The sequence below is a fragment of the Melospiza georgiana genome, chromosome 19, assembly GCF_028018845.1.
Source record: "Melospiza georgiana isolate bMelGeo1 chromosome 19, bMelGeo1.pri, whole genome shotgun sequence".
Lineage (NCBI taxonomy): Eukaryota > Metazoa > Chordata > Aves > Passeriformes > Passerellidae > Melospiza > Melospiza georgiana.
The window spans coordinates 2,575,105-2,594,101 of NC_080448.1; the positions used below are offsets into that span (position 1 = coordinate 2,575,105).

General features: G+C 50.8%; 1 protein-coding gene across 4 annotated transcripts in view; it reads right to left on the reverse strand.

The window, feature by feature from the left end:
- Positions 1-18,997, reverse strand: part of MTMR4 (myotubularin related protein 4) — a 56,836-nt gene that overhangs the window by 2,818 nt on the left and 35,021 nt on the right. For all 4 annotated transcript variants that reach the window (XM_058037633.1, XM_058037635.1, XM_058037636.1 and 1 more), the window contains 11 exons: positions 17,142-17,238; positions 11,577-11,690; positions 6,139-6,335; positions 5,707-5,835; positions 4,572-4,683; positions 3,946-4,141; positions 3,311-3,496; positions 2,360-2,530; positions 2,100-2,254; positions 536-1,748; positions 93-203 (listed from right to left, as the gene is read on the reverse strand). In XM_058037633.1, the coding sequence (XP_057893616.1) occupies positions 93-203; positions 536-1,748; positions 2,100-2,254; positions 2,360-2,530; positions 3,311-3,496; positions 3,946-4,141; positions 4,572-4,683; positions 5,707-5,835; positions 6,139-6,335; positions 11,577-11,690; positions 17,142-17,238 (2,681 nt within the window). The remainder of the gene's footprint in view (positions 1-92; positions 204-535; positions 1,749-2,099; positions 2,255-2,359; positions 2,531-3,310; positions 3,497-3,945; positions 4,142-4,571; positions 4,684-5,706; positions 5,836-6,138; positions 6,336-11,576; positions 11,691-17,141; positions 17,239-18,997) is intronic.

Consider the following 18,997-nt stretch of genomic DNA (forward strand, 5'->3'; position numbering starts at 1 on the left):
TTCCAGACCACTCTCTGCAGCTGTGCCCACCCAGGTCAGCTGCAAAAAACATTCCCTCCCACTGCATCACAGCTCCATGAAGGGCCACATACCTCAGTCTCCTTCTTATCCACAGGTTCCCAGCTTGCTTCTGACAAACATTCCTCACTGTGGTCCGAACAGAAATCCTCCGTGTCACTGCCGTCTGATTCCTTAAGACACGTCTGTAAAACGAGACCAGGTCACCAATCCCCTCTGCTGCTGGGCACACACTCCAGGGCACGCCCTGCTCCACACACTCTGCGCTGGTGAGGGGCACCCAGGTGGCTCCCGAGCCCCCAGACATGGGGCAAAGCATCCATGAATGTGTAGGAGTTTAGTCCTCAAGCAGCAGAGATACCTCTGGGTGGAGGAGGACATGGCCAGGACAGGGACACGACTGACAGAGGAACAATCTTTCCCACCCCCTCTAAAAGGCATGGAGAGCTGTGGGTTGGAGAGGGAGGTGTACAGAGGCACAGGGACCCGGCGTGGGCTGCGAGCGGCCTGTACTCACAAAGTCATCCTCGTAGTCCATGGGGGGCTCGGCCGGAGGGGCGCAGAAGTGGCGAATGTCCAGGCGCAGCTGCAGCTCCCGCACCTGCCGGCGCAGCTGCTCCACCTCCTGCTTGTAGCTGGCCTCGATCTGCCGCAGCCGGTGCTGGATCACATCCGTGGGGAAGGGCAGCCCGTCGTCATCCGGGTACACAGGAGGCACGGGAGAGGGACATTTTGGCGGCAGGTGCTTGGGACCAGAGGCTTGTTTCAGGTGACAGGGCAGCCACAAACGGCCGGGCTTCCCAAAATGTGCGCTCACATGGCCGGCACAGGCCGAGGGCTTCCCACCTTCCCTGCCAGACCATGGCCCACTGAGGCACAGGCCTGGGGCCCGCAGGGGTTTGCTGCTCAGCCTCTTGCTGCAGCAGCCATACGAGAGGAGGTGTCTGGGGGTGGGCTCCCCGTTGGGGAGCGATGTCACCATGCCTTGAAAACTGTCCCAATTGCACCCCAGGAAGGAGAACTCGCTGCTTTGGCTCTGGGAAATGGGCTTGCGCCATTGCTCCAGCAGGACCCTCCCCGGCTGGCCAGGTTCCTCAAAGGGCATGCTCTGGTCAGCATCACCTCTGCCCTTGTCTGCATCTGGGCATGGGATACCCAGGGCAGGGCCTGGGATGTCCTGAGAAGGGGTGCCTGGTACCAGGGACTCCTGGCTGGAAATGTCTGGGCAGGTGGTGATTCTTTTAGGACAGCCTCCTCTGTTGGACACAGTGCCAGCAGCCTTCAAAGGTTCCTGAGGACAGGTTTCCAAACGCCTTCCAGAACTGGTGGAAACCTTGTCACTGTTTTCCTGTCCAGAAGGATTAGGATCTGGACCTCTGCAATCCAGTTCCTCCATGAGTGTTCCACTTCCCTCTTCCACCTCCACAGGGACACTGCTGGCTGGCACAGCAGACTGGCTGCCCAGCTGCCTGCTCGGTCCTTCATGCTCAGCATGGCTGCTGCCTTGCAGGGAAGGGTTCTCCTCCTCCTCCTCCTCCTCCCTGGGCTGTGCCTCTCCTGTGGTCACTGCAGCACCTTCACCTCCTTCAGTGTTGGCATGCCGGGCTTCCAAGCCCACCCGCACCTCCTGACAGTGGTTGTTCAGGTTGGGGTCACTGGATGTGCGGGTCAGAGGGCTGCTGGAGTCACAGGCTGAGAGCAGGTCATCCATAGATCTTGTCTTTGGTAATCTAGAACCCAAAACCAAAGCAAATCTCACAATAAACCCCCCAAAACTTCCCTGGTTTCACTCAAAACTGAGATGAGGACAGGGAAATATTCCTCATTACAGCTCCAGCAGTTGGTGGAGATGGGCAGTGCAGCTACAGGAGCCGAAATGCACTACACCACAGTGTGGCCTCCTGCCTTTGGGGTGCAGCAGGGACCTCACCTCTTTCTCTAAGTGGCTGGAACACTGCTACGGAGCTCTTGCTCCCACAAGGAAGATGAGAACAACAACAGAGAAACTACAAGAAACTACAAGAAGGGCAGGAAGATCTGTGGGTATGCAACACCTTGAGCCTGAAGCTTTAAGCTCTTACCTGTCCAAACACCTGCCACTGAAGTCCTGGCTCTGAGATCCGGGGGGCATGTAGATGTCCATGTCCTCCTGTCCCAGAGGATGTGGCGAGGAGGCCGGGAGGTACACGGCTGTCCAGAGGTGCAGGGCGCGCACGTGGCACACGGGATGCAGCACCTGCGACAGCGTGGTCAGAGCCCGACGCCTCGGAAACCCCTTCAGCCCCTCCCCAGTGCCTGCCAGGGGAAAAGCCTGCAAAGCAGGGTCAGGGGCTCCACTGACCTGCTCGGATCCGGGCATGTAGAGCAGGTTGTGGAAGTTCTTGTTGCCAGCCCGCAGCAGGGACCACACGGAGCACGTGCGCTTGTAGATGTTGTGCATCTCGCGCTCGCAGGGGCTGTTCCCCAGGAAGGTCCCGTAGAGGCAGGAGTACGTGTGCTGCACCAGCTTCACCTGCGGCAGGGAGGGGGAGCCACACTCAGAGCCACGGGGAAAAGGGGGCTCCTGCCTGCAGGAGACATCTTCCCCTCCTCTGGGATGACTCATGCACTGCCTACCCTGGGTGACCTCACTGCTGTCCTTGCTTTCACACTGGGCAGTACAGGGATCACTTCAAATGAAGGGAAAGTAATACTCAGCTGATACCAAACCCATCCCTCTAGAACCAAATGACTCTTTAGAACCTTGTCCTGCATTTTTTGGTATGACAGAGATTAATTTTTTCCTCTATTTTTTAAAAAATATTTCAGACCCATATAGCTCTGAGATATGCAAATCAAACCAGTGCTGCTGCTGGCATTTGAGTTCCCTGGGGTGGAAAGTGACTGGAGAAGGGATTCAGGAAAACCAGAGTATACAAACCCTCCACCAACCCTTCATGGGAGAACAGATTTAAACTAAAAGAAAACAAATTTAGATGAGATGTTACAGAGAAATTGTTCCCTGTGAGGGTGGTGAGACCCTGGACCAGGATGCCCAGAGAAGCTGTGGCTGTCTCTTCCCTGAAAGTGTCCAAGGCTGGAGACAGCAATCTGGATCAGTGGAAGGTGTCGCTGCCCATGGCAGGGGATGGATGGAATGAGATGGGCTTTAAGTTCCCTTCCAACCCAAACCATTCTGGGATTCTGTGATCACATCACGATGTCCCAGGTTCTGCAGATCTCTTTTCTTTCAACTCCAGTACTGTAAAACATCACGACCTTCCCTCTGTCTCTGCTCACATGTATTTCTTACCAGAAAAGCTTCATTAAATTCGAAGAGGCAGGGAAATTGCTTCAAAAGCTGATGAACAGCATCCAGCCACTGGAGAAAAACTGGGCACTGCTCGTTCTGATCCTCCACCTTTTCCTGGTGTCCACAGCGATCCCCAAACTTGTGACCAAAGTCCAGCCAGTCCGATTCAACGAGCACCTGGAAGCCCTGTGATTAAAAGAAAAACAGCTGCAGAGACTTTGCCGAGGACATGTGGCAGGACAAAGCAAGCCCCATGCACCAGTAAAGGCTGGGAAGGAGGCTACTGCAGTGCCTGGTTTGGGAGCAAAGCTCACCAGGGTTGAAGGTTTCCAGACACAAACTAACAGTTGTTATGTCTATGCAGTAACCAGCTCAGAGAATTCAGAGTAGGGAAGCAGCTGAACTTTGAGCACAAGATGGTATTTCCCACGGCACTTCCCCAGGCTGGGCAGAGGAATGAGGAACAGTTCACCCAAAACAGGCAGGAAGAGAACAGGGAAAACTCGACACCCACCACAGCAGCTCAAAAACACCACTAAGCTTATTCCCAAATGCAGTGCTGCTCCTTTCCACGGGGATTCCAAGATAAAAGCTGCCTTTGAACAGACATGCACTGCAGCAGAACACAGTGCTACCTCCATGGTCCTGTAGTAAGGGTCCAGGAGAATCTTTGCCAGCGCCACAATCTGCGGGGTCCTGTCCCAGCCGTCGGAGCAGTGAACCAGCACCGGACGCCCTTCCCTGTCCACGGCACTGGAGACCAGCACTGCTGCCTTCAGCATGACAGACAGATGCTGCAGCCACTTGGTGCTCTCCAGGGCTGAAAGCCAGCTGCAAAGGGGAAAAAAGGCAAGAACGGTTGCTTAGCTCTCTATTGAAGAAAAAAAAATCCATTTTAACTTCAGTTTTCCTGGAGTCCCCAGCAAAAATCAATCTTTTCTAAAACATGTCCCAGAGGACCCAGGGAGCCTGGGAAGAAGGGCAAAGAATCCAACCCCAAATTTAATTTTTCTCAAATACACCCACAGTTTAGAAACCCCCAGAGGATACACACAAGCAGGTGACACTGAGACAGTGCCACAATCCCTTCTGGATTAATGGATCGAAATTAGCAGCATTCAAGCACTGTGAACACTTTCCCATCCCTCCATTTTCTTAGTTAGAAACCTGGGATAAAAAAAAGGAAAACAGAGTGGAAAACCTCCCCCCCCAGGTCACTGACAGATATGGCATCAAACTCAGCTAGAGAAGAGTCACTCACTTGCTGGGGTCTGGCACCTGACTGCAGACAGCACGCAGATACTGGAAGCTGTTCCGGATGGAGTGGATGTTGGCCATGCCCATGAACACGACTTCACAGTTGGGATAATACTCTGACACAAGAGACAGGAACATTTAGAGAGAGCTAGGGAGCTACAGAACATTCTGAGCTGGAAGGGACCCACAAGGGTCATCAAATCCAACTCTGCTGTGACTGCAGCACCTGCCTCCACACCCCAGTGCAGCCACCCCTCCCACACCACCCCTGGTGTTCATGGAGTCACTAAGGGTGGGAAAAATCTCCAAGGTCATTGAGTCAAACCATTTCCCAGCACTGCCAAGGCCACCATGTCCCCAAGTGCCATATCCACGGACCTGTTAAATCCCTCCACAGAGGGGGACTCTTAACACCGCCCTGGGCAGCTGTGCCAGGCCCTGACAACACTTCACTGAAGAAATTTTCCCCATATCCAACCTAAACCTCCCCTGGCACAGTTTGATGCCACTTCTGCTCATCCTGTGCTTTGTTCCCTGGGAGCAGAGCCTGACTCTCACCTGGCTGCCCACTCCTGTCAGGAGTTGTGCAGAGCCAGAAGGTCCTCCCTGAGCCTCCTTCTCTCCAAGCTAAGCCCCTTCTCCAGCTCCCTCAGCTGCTCCTGTGCTCTAGACCCTTCCCAGCTCCATTCCCTCTCTGTGGTCTTTCTTGTCCTAATGGGCACAAAACTGACCCAGTGGCCAGATAAGAGGGGCTGTCACTGCCCTGTGACCACTTTATTGCTGGTACAGCTTAGGTGTCATTGACCTGCTGCTCACCTGGGCACACCTAGGCCCATGTTCAGCTGCTGCTAACCAGCATCCCCAGGTCCTTTTCTACTGGGCAGATTTCCAGCCACTCTGCCCCAGCCTGGAACATTCCAGTGGCACTGTTGTGAACCAAATGCAGGACCGAGCACTTGGCCTTAATGAACCTCATCCAACTGGCCTTGGCATATTGATCCAGCCCCTCCAGATCCCCGTGTGGGAACATGCTCCCAGAGACCAAGCACCAAAATGCTGTCCCAGTCCTCAGCTGTGCCCTAAAAGCCACTGCCAGGCTCAAGAGGAAGCTGTTCTGGGATGCTCTTGGCCCTTGGTACCTTCGCATTCGCAGCCGCCTCCCTTGGCCCTGTTGGCCACGGCTGCCGTGTAGGACCTGGCATCGAGGATCAGCAGCTTCTGAGGGGTCCCTGCATTCTCCACGCCCGAACACGCTGTCAAGGACGAGTCTGCAGGGACACACAAGGACTGAGCTCCTGGCACCTCCCCCCAGTGCCACCATGAGCCCAGAGAGCCCAGCACACACCACAGTCAATGGGGCCCAGGTTCTCCCCCAGACACTGGGGTAAAGCCCTGCCCTGTGACAGCCCTGGCAGCTCCTCTGCCGTGTCCCCAGTGAGGAGGGCTGGCAGCCCCTCTGCCGTGTCCCCAGTGAGGAGGGCTGGCAGCCCCTCTGCCGTGTCCCCACTGAGGAGGGCTGGCAGCCCCTCTGCCGTGTCCCCACTGAGGAGGGCTGGCAGGAGCCATCTCACCGAAGTCGGCGTCGCAGGGCTCGCTGCCGTCGCTGCTCCCAGCCTGCGGTGCGGTGCCCGCCGCCCTGGCGCCGGGGTTCAAGGCACAGGCTTTGGCAATGGATGTCACCAGGTACTCGTCGTCGGCGTTCCGCCAGCCCCACCAGCTGATCTCGGGCTGGCTGCAGCGCGCGATCACCGCCCCGTTGCGCACGTGTCTGCAGGGACACACACACGGAGCCCGCTGAGCCCCCGCGGCGCGGGGCCGGCCCGGGACAGCTCCCTGTGCACAACCACAGCTGAGCTCTCCTGGCTGCGGCTGCTCCATCTACAGCACTGACTCTCAGCGAGGAGTGAAACAACCGTTTTTCATCACCTCAGCACTGACACAGAGGCTAAACCAGCCTCATACTTTTATTTACAATAATATAAAATCATTTAGGTTGGAAAAGACCTTCAAGATCCCAAGTCTTGAATTAAACCATAATGATTTTAAGTGCTTCTCTCTGGTTTATAAATACAGTCATATCTATATAGAATAATATCTACTTTATATATTTATAGGTTACAAGATATATTAATATATATAAATAGAAGTCAGATGGGACTTGGGATCTTGAAGGTCTTTTCTATTCTATGAAATGGAATGGAATACTTTCTGGGAAAGTATTAGTTATTTCATAGAATCATGGAATAGTTTGGGTTGGAAGGGAGGTTGAAGATCATCTTGTTTGACCCCCCTGCCATGGACAGGGACATCTTCCACTTGATTTTAAGGCTGCTCTGTCCTCTCCTTCTCCTTCTTTTATTCCTTCCTCCAATTCCAGACCCATTGTTAAACCATTTCACTTATCACCTGTAAGTTGGGAAGATGAGCTCACTTGGCATCAGACCAGGGAGTTTCTGGGTGGAGGCCTGAGCTGGTGTTTATCAACAACCCCTAAATGTGAACCCTACCCTGGCTGTGCTTACTGACGAGGAGATCTGAAGTAGGAATCAGCGCATTTCTCACATGAACACACTGGTCAAGTCATTCCCAACTGGCCTGGGAAGGGAAGGGACTGTGATGAGACAAAGCTGCTGATAGACAATGACCCAGAGAGTGTGAAATTTAGCATTACAAGTGAAGAGTATTTACAGATGATCAAAGCATAACCCCAGCTGAGACATGGAGCAGTTTGGTGCAGATCCCAAAGGCTTTGAAGTCACTGGGAAGCTCTCAAAAGCCTCAACTCAGTGCTCAAGAGAAGCAGGAAGGTTAAGGATGTGCTAACAGTTACTGGGAAAGGAATAAGAAATAAAATATTATGGCTTCACATCTTAACCATCCTAAAATGACACAAACTCCTCTCAAAAAGGATCATGTAGTTAAACCAAGCTCCAGAGATGGGTGGCACAGACACAAGCAAGCACTGGAATGGCCATGCCATGTTTGAGAAACACAAGTATCTCTTGGACAACAAACAAAACCAAGAGTGGACTCACAGCCACAGTGCAACGTGGAACTACCAACTGGTTCCAACACTTGGTGGCAGGTTCACCAAGTGACCATGAGACAGTCACCCATTCTCCCAAATGGGTGTAGGAAATCTAAGACAGCAGATGCTCCAAAGATGCCCCAGGAAAGAGCACCTGCATCCCTATCTCGTTTGTTACCTGCAGCACCCTGAGGTGCTGCTCCTGCTGCCTGGTCCTTCCTGGAGATGGAAAAATGAACTCCACAGCCCTGAACCAGACCCACACACCAACCATTCTCAACCATCCCACCACCCCTCCTGCAGCATTTATCTGGAGACCACAGAGTCAAGGAATGGTTTGTGGTGGAAGGAACCTTAAAGCCCATCCCATTGCACCCTCTTCATGGGCAGAGATATCTTCCACTGTCCCAGGTTTCTCCAAACCCCATCCAACCTGGCCTTGGACACTGTCAGGGATCCAGGGGCAGACACAGCTTCTCTAGGCACCCTGTGCCAGGACTGCACCACCCTCACAGGGAACAATTCCTTCCCAATATCTCATGTCACCCTGCCCTCTGTCAGTTTATGTAGCTTCCTTAATGACATCTCACAGATTATAACAACGAAGACTTTGAACTGAAGCCTTCCAAAGAAATAATGTTCATGTTTGGCCAAGTCAAAACACCGTGGGGACCCTTTACTTGAAGTGCTGCTCTGTTTTGCAAGGTGACTTGCACAGCAGTCACTCCCAGGAGATCTATTCCTGCCTTCAGGATCACTCAAGGATGGATAACAGAGAGCAGCAAAGGCTTTGTTTATAGTAGTAAATGAAACAGAGCCAAGGTGTGGACTTAAGCACCAGCCTATGATCATCCAAGCCTGTTTGTGAGCCACCCACAGCTCCTGGCCTGTGCCAAGCAACACTTTCCCAGACAACTTGAGCACGTTTTTGGGAAGGGCAGGTGCTGTGCCAGGGGCTGCTCCCAGCAGGCAGCCTGGGGAACAGGACAGGGCACGGGCACTGCGGCTGCTCGGGACAAAGCTGCCCGTGTCACCATGGTCGCACTGAACTCACAAAACTCTTGGTAACACAAACCTCTGAGCACTGAACAACGGCTGGGGACCTTCAAGGGACATGGTGACCTGCCAGTAAACAAGGAAATGTGGCAGCACCAACGCGTGTGAAGCCACCAGCAAGCAGAAAGTACAGCAGGTGCCAGCAGAGGAACCAAAACCACAGCTGAGCTTGCAAGGAGCTTCCCAGGGCAGGGGAGCACCAGAACCTGACTCTGCCTTCCCTGCACATCTCCCCAGCACAGGAACCATTTAAGGCCTTTTCTTACCTGGGAGTTTTGGGGAGGTTTTTCTCAAAGGAAAAAGTTTCTTTCTTGAAACTGGAATGTCAAAAAGTGCCAGAGTGTTTTAACTAATATGGAGCAAATGATTCTTTAGGGATCCTCAGTTTAGTTTTGACTAAACAACTCAAGACCCTTTCATGGTCCAAAGCTGCAATATGAAGTGCCTTTGTAGTTTATCAGTTGAGTTTTTCCTCACAGAGTTATTCTGAGCACAAGGCTAGAGCACATCTGATACTGTCAGCACATGCCATTTAACCTCCAACAATCCTCCACAATGGATTAATACATAGTTTAGTGGAAGGCAGCAGCAGGGGGGCTGGAAGTAGACAATTCTCAAGGTCCTTTCCAACCCAAATCATTCCATGATTCTATGATCTCCCAAGTATCTCTGTTATTTCCTGGACAAGTCAAGGAGCTTGGCTTAATGCACAAGAAAGAGCCTGGAGAGGGTTTACTGAGCTGAGCCCGAAGGTTCCCAGCTGAGATGTGTGTGTGTATAGATGCTCCATTTCCCACATGCCTGGGATAAACTCCTGTCTCACTGTGGCAGGATGTGAGAGCCCGAGAGCGAGGCTCAGCCGTGGGGTGGAGCAGTGCCCGCTGTCCCCTGGCAGGGGATGCTGAGCACTGGGTGGAGCATTCCTGCTGCCACGGGCCCAAGGTCTCCTCAAGGTGGCTGAGCAGACACCGCCAGAACTGCCACACCGTGCCCGTCTGCCTCTCTACTTAGCTAAATAATTGATTGCATCCTTTGCCTTGTTTTAGAAGTGGATTGTGCCTGGAGGCTTCTGCATCTCTCCTGTGCATCTCCACTGAGGACTGAGATGGAGACCTGAATTTCTGTTTTACTTAATAGCTAATTTATACTTTTTTCAAGAAATCTGATAATGGGATACCTTTGGTGTCATGTTTTACAGCTCTGACTGTGACCCAGTGAGATCAGTCTTATCCAAAAGCTCTGAGGTCTGTCAGAGTCCCTTGGGATGCAGGCACCCATCCATTCTCTCCTGAGCTCCAAGTGAGGAGGAGGAGCTGAGTGTCAGGCTTTTCATTTCCACACAGCACAAGGCATTGCAGAAGCAGCCTTGACCCTCAAGGACCCTCCTGCTCCAAAGACTTCAATCTTGAGGGCAAAGACTAAAAAAAGTGCATGAAAATCAGAGACACGTGGGCAAGCACTTGCCCCATCTTGTAACATCACTTGTCAGCGTCTTCTAATCTGATCTCAGGCTGCAAAGGGTTGTACTCAGCTCATAAATTACTGGGTACCATTACAGAGATGTAAAGCAAGGAACAAAATAATTGCTGGAGTAGGAAAAAGACATGGCTTTGCCCTGGGGTGGGTAGGCACAGTGGGACAAGCTCCAGCACCAGGCCATTTTTAGCAGAAGGAATCACAAATACAATTAACTTCTTAGCTGAGCTGGCTACAAGGAGGGAAAGGCTCCATCCGATAAGCTGTGCTCATTCCCACTCTGCTGCAGAGCTGAGCTCCAGAAGGACCACACAGTGTCTGGCCACATCCAACAGCAAGCCAAGAAGTGTGCTGATGCAGAGTTGAGGTACCTGTAAATTCACTGGTTTTGCTTCCTGACTTTCCTATTTTCCAATACAGCTCTGATCTTTTAAGGTATTTTTATATTTGGATTTGGTGACTGCTAACACACAGTCTAAGGCTACAAACCATAATGTACATTTTACAACAGCACAACTGCCTGGGTGCCCCTTTCCACCAGCCTGCTGTTGGTTTCAAACACATCAGTCTCCTGGGAGATACATTTAGGTTAGGGTTAGGGTTAGGAACCAGCCCCTACTTTGCAGAGCCCTGCTCCATTGACTGTGTGGCCTCCTGCATCCCCTCTAGATTATTTCTGGAAGGCAGGTCAGGGAATATTTCATAGAATTACAGATTATTCTAAACTCGAAGGGACTCCCAAGGATCATCCAGTCCAACCCCTGGCCCTGCACAGACACCCCAACAATCCCACCCTGGGTATCCCTGGAGCTCCTGGAGCTCTGGCAGCCTCAGGGCTGTGACCATTCCCTGGGCAGCCTGGGCAGTGCCAGCACTCTCTGGAGAAAGAACCTTTCCCTGAGATCCTAATGTCTGACACAGCCTAAATGTCTCTGACACAGCCATTCCCTTGGGTCCTGTCCCTGGTCATCCAAGAGCAGAGATCAGAGCTGCCCCTCCACTGCCCCTTGTGAGAAGCTGCAGATCTGGGCATTCCCAGGTCTGTCCAGGCCTGCACACCCTGCTGAGCACAGGCACCCAGCAGGCTCTTTTTGGCTCTGATTTCTTTTCAAAGTAGCAGCCACACAAGGACCAACGTGTGGAAAGATTTTGAAACTCTGAGAGAACTTTAATTTGACCTCATCTTGCAACATCTCCCGTAGGAGGAAAGTCACCCACACCTTCAAATCTGACTGAGAACAGCAAAGGACAGTTCTGGAACACTGCTTCTCTCTTCTGGAAAACACCCTGCTGCAGATGGTGCTGGGAGAAGGAGCCCTGGGAGTGTCTCCTTTGCAGGAGGCAAAGGATAAACAGCTCTCCTGCCATCCCTGTCCAAAGCCCCTGCAAGACTGTGAGGACATGGCAGCTGTCGTGGCTTTGGGGGAGGGAATTTGGGTTTGCATTTACCTGTACACCACCACAGGGATCCTCTTCCATGACCTGAATGAAGCCACATTCTCCAGCTCCTTGTCGGTGATCCAGACAGGGACCAGCAGCTTCTGGGGATAACTGGAACAAAGTCTGGAGAAGAGAAAGCATGAAAGGCAAGATGAGGACTGAGCAATCAAAAATCTGTCCCAGAGCAGCTCACATTTCCCCAGATTCAACCTGCAGGATTTTGTCTCTTCCTCCTCATATCTGTCTCAGCACAGTGAGACAAAATGTGCTGTCAGGAATGAGCTGAGAGAAGACAGCCTCCTTTCACCCCAGGCCTCATCTCTGGCCTCATACTAAGTATCCTAGTACTTCTCAGGACACCTTTGGAACAACCACTGGATTTAAGAATTCATGAGGGTTTAGGGGAATAGTCAATAATTTACATTAAGTTTTTGTTTTCTTGTAGCAGGTACACACAGAGCTTCTGGTAAAGAATAGCCAACCACTTTCTGCCTGAGAGAACAGGATACATTGTTCAGTGAGGAAGACACAAATCTGCCCAGAAATTTAGCAGTGGGGACTTCGGGGTATGCAAATAAAGTGACAGGAGAGAGATCTACATCATAGCTTGTTTGGTTGGGTGCCAGAAGTCAAATTCTTGTAGTTATCTGAACATGCACCAGCAGTGAGAGGAGAGAGCACTGCCAGAGGGCAGGGTGACATGGAATATTGGGGAAAATTGTTCACTGGGAGAGTGGAGAGACCAGGCCCTGGCACAGGTGCCCAGAGCAGCTGTGGCTGCCCCTGCAACCCTGGCAGTGCCCAAGGCCAGGCTGGGCAGGGCTGGGAGCACCCTGGGATAGGGGAAGGTGTCCCTGCCATGGCAGGGGGTGGAATGGGATGGGCTTTAAGGTTCCTTCCACCACAAACCATTCTGTAATTGTAGCACACACAAAACTCCAGGAGTGCAGGGGGGGCTTTCTGGCTCCTGCAGCTCCTGCCCTGCCCCTGCTGCTCCCAGCACAGGCCAAGGGCAGGCTCAGACACAGCAGGGCCTGGGAGCTGGAGCAGCTGAGCCCCTGCAGCCAGGCAGGCACAGGAGAGTACATGGCAAGGAACATCAAAGAGCAGCTCTGGCTCAAGGTTATCCCACATCATTTAGCAGGAATGTTTCAGGGCAGATGGGGAGCAATGCGAGGAGGGTGAAAGGATCCAGCCAGTAAGCTCCAGAGGGTGGTGTGGTGTTCCTGAGCCCAGGCTATTCCAGCTGATGGCAACAAGCACAATTCAGTATTAGTTTATAGTGCTAGTGAAGAACTGCCTGCCACGCTGGAAAATGGCACTCCAGTGTCTAGACAGCTCCTCTGAGAGCCCCAGGCAGAAAGCAATGGTGGCTAAGGGATAAAAACAACTGGGTGAGGATGAGGAATTCAGGAAGCAAAATTAAAGCTGTCAGTTAAGAAGGTGAAGTCCAGGTTATTTGTGGTAGGATGTCTGGGCTTGGACATCTCTGAAATGCCTGAGATTCCATAAGTAAAGGTGGTCACGAAATTAGAGAAGCAGTGAAGCATGACTGAAGATGCAGGAATGTTCAGGTCTGGAGAAAATTCTGGAATAGCTGAGTCTATACATGAACAGGCTCTGCTGAAGTGCAAACAGTTCCCTGGCACCTCAGATGAAACATGGGTGATGTTTTAAAAGTACAGACTGGGGAGAGGTAGTCCAGAAGAGGCTCAGAAGTGTATCTTCCAAGAGTTAAATCACTAAAACTCTGTAGCCTTAGGGAAACAGTAAGATAGAAATCAATAAAATTCAGGTAGGAAACAGGACATCTTTAAGAAGTGAAGCCAAATTCAAGCAGGGTGCATAGAAACAGGGAATAAGGTGAAGACAAAGAGACATGTCTTTCTAGGCTAGAATTCCAGAGGAATACAGTAGAGGAAGTGAAAACCCAGGGTAAGCAATTCTGTTGGCTTAACAGTATCTTATAAACTGATACAAGGAAGGATATCTATGGCACCTTACTTTTCAGGGTACAAGCTTTATAGGAAGGCCTAAATAGGCTGAGCTTGTGAACAAAGCGTGGGCAACTTCCAGGGGAAGGTGGCAGTGACAGTGTAATATTCAGAGTGACCAGCATCCACCAGAATGTGCACAGATCAAATCCCAAGCCTGAAGAGAAACAGGACAGCATTGAGGCAACACTATCAACCCCTGGAGTGACAGTAATGGCATCCACAAGGGCTGGAAGAGAAGCAGAAAGGCTGCAAGGGCAGAAATTCCCATGGGAGACTTGTTTTGCTTCCACACGGGTCTGAACCAAAGGTGACATTTTTCAGACACACCCAGGTGTCTCTTGGTGCTACCAGTAAAATCATCAAGTCTCTGACTCTTCCTTTGGACCTAAGCTGTTCCAAAGCAGAATAACTGAAAATTCCCTTTGTTACAGCATTCATCACTCAGTAGATTCAGCAATGTTTTTAGAGGGGATGAGGCTCCCACAACAGCAACAACAACACAAAGGGTCAAGTTTAGGGCACTTGGGGTTTGAGTCAATATGGCTGTTGGGAGGGAGGTCACTCCTCATGTGTGAGAGCTACCTGAAACATCAGTGAATGAGCAGATGGGGCAAATTTAGATTTTCAGAAGGGGTTGTTTGAAATTTTTTGTGTGCCTGTGTTTTTTAACAGGTATGTCCCCACAGAGCTGAAGAATGCTCCTTTAGGAAACAGCTGCTCTTGAGAAGATAAAAAATAGTTCAGAAGCTCAACGATCATTTTTCACCACAATGGGAGTCCTAAAGAAACCACCTGCAGCGGGGTGGCCTGGAAAGCCCCAGGACCAGCCTGAGCCAGACAACAAAGGGAAACAGCCTTGAACTGTGAGGTCTGAGGGCAGGAGAGGGCAGCTGGAACAACACAGGAATCAGCACCTGTGAATGGGGATCGATGGAGAACCTTCTTAGCACAGAGATAGCAATGAGGCAGAGGAACCATGAATACTCTGGTTTGGAAGGGATCCATGAGGATCGAGTCCAGCCCCTGGCCCTGCACAGAACACCCCAACAAGCCCATCCTGTCCCTGAGAGCCTTGTCCAAGTTCTTGTTTCACAGAAGGCAAACACATGTGCCACTAACAGTCCTCACAGACTTACTGTCCACGTGTTCCTGTGGCAAATCCAAACAGGGACAGCAATTATCCCTTTCCAATGGTATGGATACTATTAAAATTTATAGAGAAGTGTAAAAAAGACAAAATTGAATTAACAGCAGTCTCAGAGACCAGTAGGAAACACCATCTGGCTAAAGCAGTAACAGAACTCCAGGCAAACTTTCTCCTCATAAACTCAAAAGTTAAATAAAATCACAACTGTAAAAATATGAAACTTAAAAATTAGTGTCAACACTGGAGGCAAAGTGTTTTTGGTGTTTTCCTTTTTCTGAAGGAACTACATGTGAACCAAACACACCAGTGCTAAGGCTGATATGAAACAACTGCCTCAGAAAGCCTGTGTGGACCAGATGGGCAATGCTGGTGTGATCCCATTTCCCTGGGTATAACACCCCTGAAGATGTGAGAGCCAGGGAGAGACCATGTAATAATTTTATTATCACTGTAGACTTTTATCAAGATCGAAGGAGTGGTTATTATAAGCTTGTATTGCTCTCACTTTACGAGGGCTGTCGCCAGGAAGGAGATAATAGTTCCCAGATAAGGACATCTCAGAACAGACTTGAAAGACAAGGAACAAAGCCATTACCTTGGAGTATCCTGTCTTTAACAACACTGTTTTGCCAATGCAGGGAAATAAAAGATAAAAGGACTATAAACAGTTAAAAAGTAACCTGATTCCTGTGAATAGAAGCAGGTGGTTATGATCAAAAGGCAGGGCAGGATTTAAAGCCACACTCCCCCAGCAGCAAGAGAGAACTGGTTTGAGTCGCACAAGGCAATTGCACCACCCCTGAGATCCTGGGATGTCTGCAGGAAGCTGGGACCTGCAAGGATCTCCAGGGAGGAACTTGGCAGGTGGAGGGAAGCAAAGCCAGGCCCACACCCAGCTTGTTGAGGTTTGTTTTAAGTCCTTTCTTCCCTGGTTTGGTTGGAAATCAAACACCTGTCTTCAGAGAAGGTGGTTAATGGCTGTGGATTATTGGCCATGAAGCAAAGCACAGATGGTCAATGGAAGCTGAACTTCCTGAAATAGTCAGAAGGAACCACACCCCAAGACCCAGCAGGGAAGAAGACCCTTCACACAGAGACTCTGTCTAGGGCAGGAACCCACAGGCTGTGCACTCCAAAACAGAGGAGTTCAGGACAACAACTTTTATTTGACAACCTTGGAGAAACTGTAAATGCCAGCAAAGTCATGTGAACAGTCCCAAAGCAATGATGTGGTCAGTAGGGCAGAGGTAAAATGGAAATCACCCCCCAAATTTAGTGCTTGTGGCCTGGATTCTTCAGGAAAAGAGAAGAGGCAGCAAGCTCCAAAACTGGGATTTCCACAGTCCAGTGTGTCTGAGATTTCTCATGGTCTCCACAGGAAACCAGTGACCTAGAACTGTCCAGTCCATAGGTGATGGGGATGTCTGGACTGGTTGGGACAGAGAGGAAAGGCTCAGGGATACCAGTGGTTTCAAGAACAGGATTATAGGAAATGCACAAATGAGTACGTCCATCAAAGTCTGAAATCCCATTGGCTTAATGCCACCTGCTGCAAACAGTGCAGCTGCCCTTCTCCAAGAGTCCTGTGCTCCTGCCAGAACAGAAGGCAGGCTGGAAACACTGATTAGTGGCAAAAGGTCTCTTCCACTGTGAGAGTGGGAAAACCTTGCAGAGATTTCCACCCCAATGCCCACAGGGAACACTTCCAACACTGGCTCAACCAAAATGTGACATACAGTGATGGAGAACCCCCTGTGGGACGTGCCCAGCACACCACCATGTTCCCAGGGAATGCTCTTTGCCCTTCCACATTGTGATGCTCCCAAGCTGCACTTTGGGACTGCCACCTCTTGTTCTGCCATGTGCCACTGCCAGAAGTTTTACTCCATGCCCTTTGGGAATGCCTTGCCAGCAGCTGGAGCAGATCACCCTTCAGCTTCTCCTGCTCTGACTGAACGAGCCTCACTCATTCCCAGACTCCTGAGCCTGCAACAGCTCTCCACTGGCTAACCCCAGCTCCTCACAGAGCTGAACATCTGCCTGAGTGTATGAAAACTGTGGCTCTTATGTCAAACTGAGCATTTTAGAGAGGAGGACTGACCAGAAAGACAAACCCACAATGGATGGACCTGCAGACTCCCAAATGTTTTCCATGAGGAAGAAGAGCCACCACATGATAAACTACCTGAGTCAGCATTTACAGTTCCTGCTAGCTCTGATGTTTGGACTGTATCCCCTGTCCAATTCTAGGATGTGAAAGGCAGAAAGAAAAGGGATCCAGCTCATACTGTGATCAGCCTGGGGGCTGTCAAGGCCAGGAAGGAGGATTAGCTGGAGTTTGCCTCACCCACTGCTCCGCATGGGGATTACCAAGGGAAAAGGAAGGCAAGAGGAGAGCGGGAGGGGCTGTGATGAAACACAAACACTCACTTGTAGTTGTTGTTGATGTCAGAGACACGCCAGGCGTTCTGCAGGTCGAAGCCCATCCTCGCCAGCTCCATCTCAAAGCGGAACCTCACGTGGTCCCCTGGGGAACAGAGCACAGGAGGTTACTGACAGCACACAGGAATCTGAATCTGTTTGTGGAACTCCACAGCAACTGGCACAGGCTGGAGAGAGGCACAAAACCACAGAAAGGTTTGGGTCAGCAGGGACCTGAAGCTTATCCTGTTCCACCCCCTGCCATGGCAGGGACACTTTCCACTGTCCCTGTCCAGCCTGGCCTTGGGCACTGCCAGGGATCCAGGGGTGGCCAAAGCTGCTCTGGGCACCCTGTGCCAGGACCTCTCCATTCCCTGATTCAAGAATTCCTTTTAACACCCCATCTAACCTTGCCCTCTGTCACTTTAACACTGTTCCCCCATGTCCTGTCACTACCCACCCTTACAGAAAATCTCTCCCTCTTTTTATAATCCCCTTTAGGCCCTGGCAGGGGCTCTGAGCTCTCCTGGAGCCTTCTCCTCTCCAGGTGAACACCCCCAGCTCTCTCAGCCTGGCTCTAGAGCACAGGAGCTCCAGCCTTGGGAGCAGCTTTTTGGCAAGGAGAAACTCATGGGCAACTGTATGGCAGAAATAATTGTGCTTCAGAAGCCAGGAAGACTTGACCCTCACGGGGTCAAGTTCTGCTTGTTTTGTCAAGTCAGACAGGTCTAATCTCAGGGCACATAAACAGCCTCTCCATGTCAAGGGGGTGTATGGGGGGTTAATTTAACCTACCTATGCCCATCTGGCAGAGACAGCTTCCAAAGTGGGTGTCAGGAACCCTATGGCAAGGAGCACTGAGCACCCACCTGAGGCAGTTCCTTCCTCCAGACTGCTCTCAGACGCTGACTCAAGGTTTCCTCTCTCATGTTTTAGCCTTGCCTCACTAATTCTGGATGTCTTTGTTGCTCCAGTGTCAAATCTGGTTAATAAATAAATACTGCAAAGCTCTTTACCTCAACCATATCCTGCAGCAACAACTTGAATCGGTGAGTTTATTTACACTAAACACTTTCCCTAAAGGAAACACAGCAAATATCTCTGCTGGGGTTTGGGGTATGGTAAGGAGACAGAGCTTACTTTTCCTCTATCAGCTTCTCTTGGAATAGCTGTATTACTGAACCCCACCCCTCCATCTCACCTGTCTCTGGACATTTGATTCAGGCTACTGTTGCTCTCCTCTAGGATAAGCTCATTTTTCACTCTAAAGCCAGGCTTCTCACTCATTTTAATTCTGTTTTTAAACACCCTCATCATCGATAAGACAAAGCAACTGCAAGCAAACTTTGTGTTCCAGGGAAGGGAAACTCCCAGTCCACACGAGGGCACCAGCACTGCTCTGGTTTTCTCTTAATGGACTCAAAGCTTTGATTTGCTTTGATTTTCTCTTCATGGACTCATCCTGTGTGAGGAGGTGCCAGAGCTCTCCACCGACCTGATCCTGACAATGTCACAGCATTTTTGGCTGTAGGTGAAGGGATGCAGATGGGCTCATAATAATTAGGCTGCCTCAAAACCGATGCTGTTTGCCACTCCAGGACAGACTGCCTGAGGTCTCTATCACTGTGATTAAAGAACCTAAGTATGGGATGTTTTCTCTCAAGGAGAAAGGGAGAAGCTGCTTCTGTGTTGCTGGTTCAGAAAGTTTTTTGCTGTGTTTGTTACTAATTCCTTTAACTATGCTTCTTATCCAGCAGGATATGGCCATCAAGCTGGATCTCTAGCCAGGCACAGGATGACCCAGGGAGGCAAATCTGAAACTGGACAGGGTTTATGAACAAGAGCTCAACTGCAGTGCAGGAAGG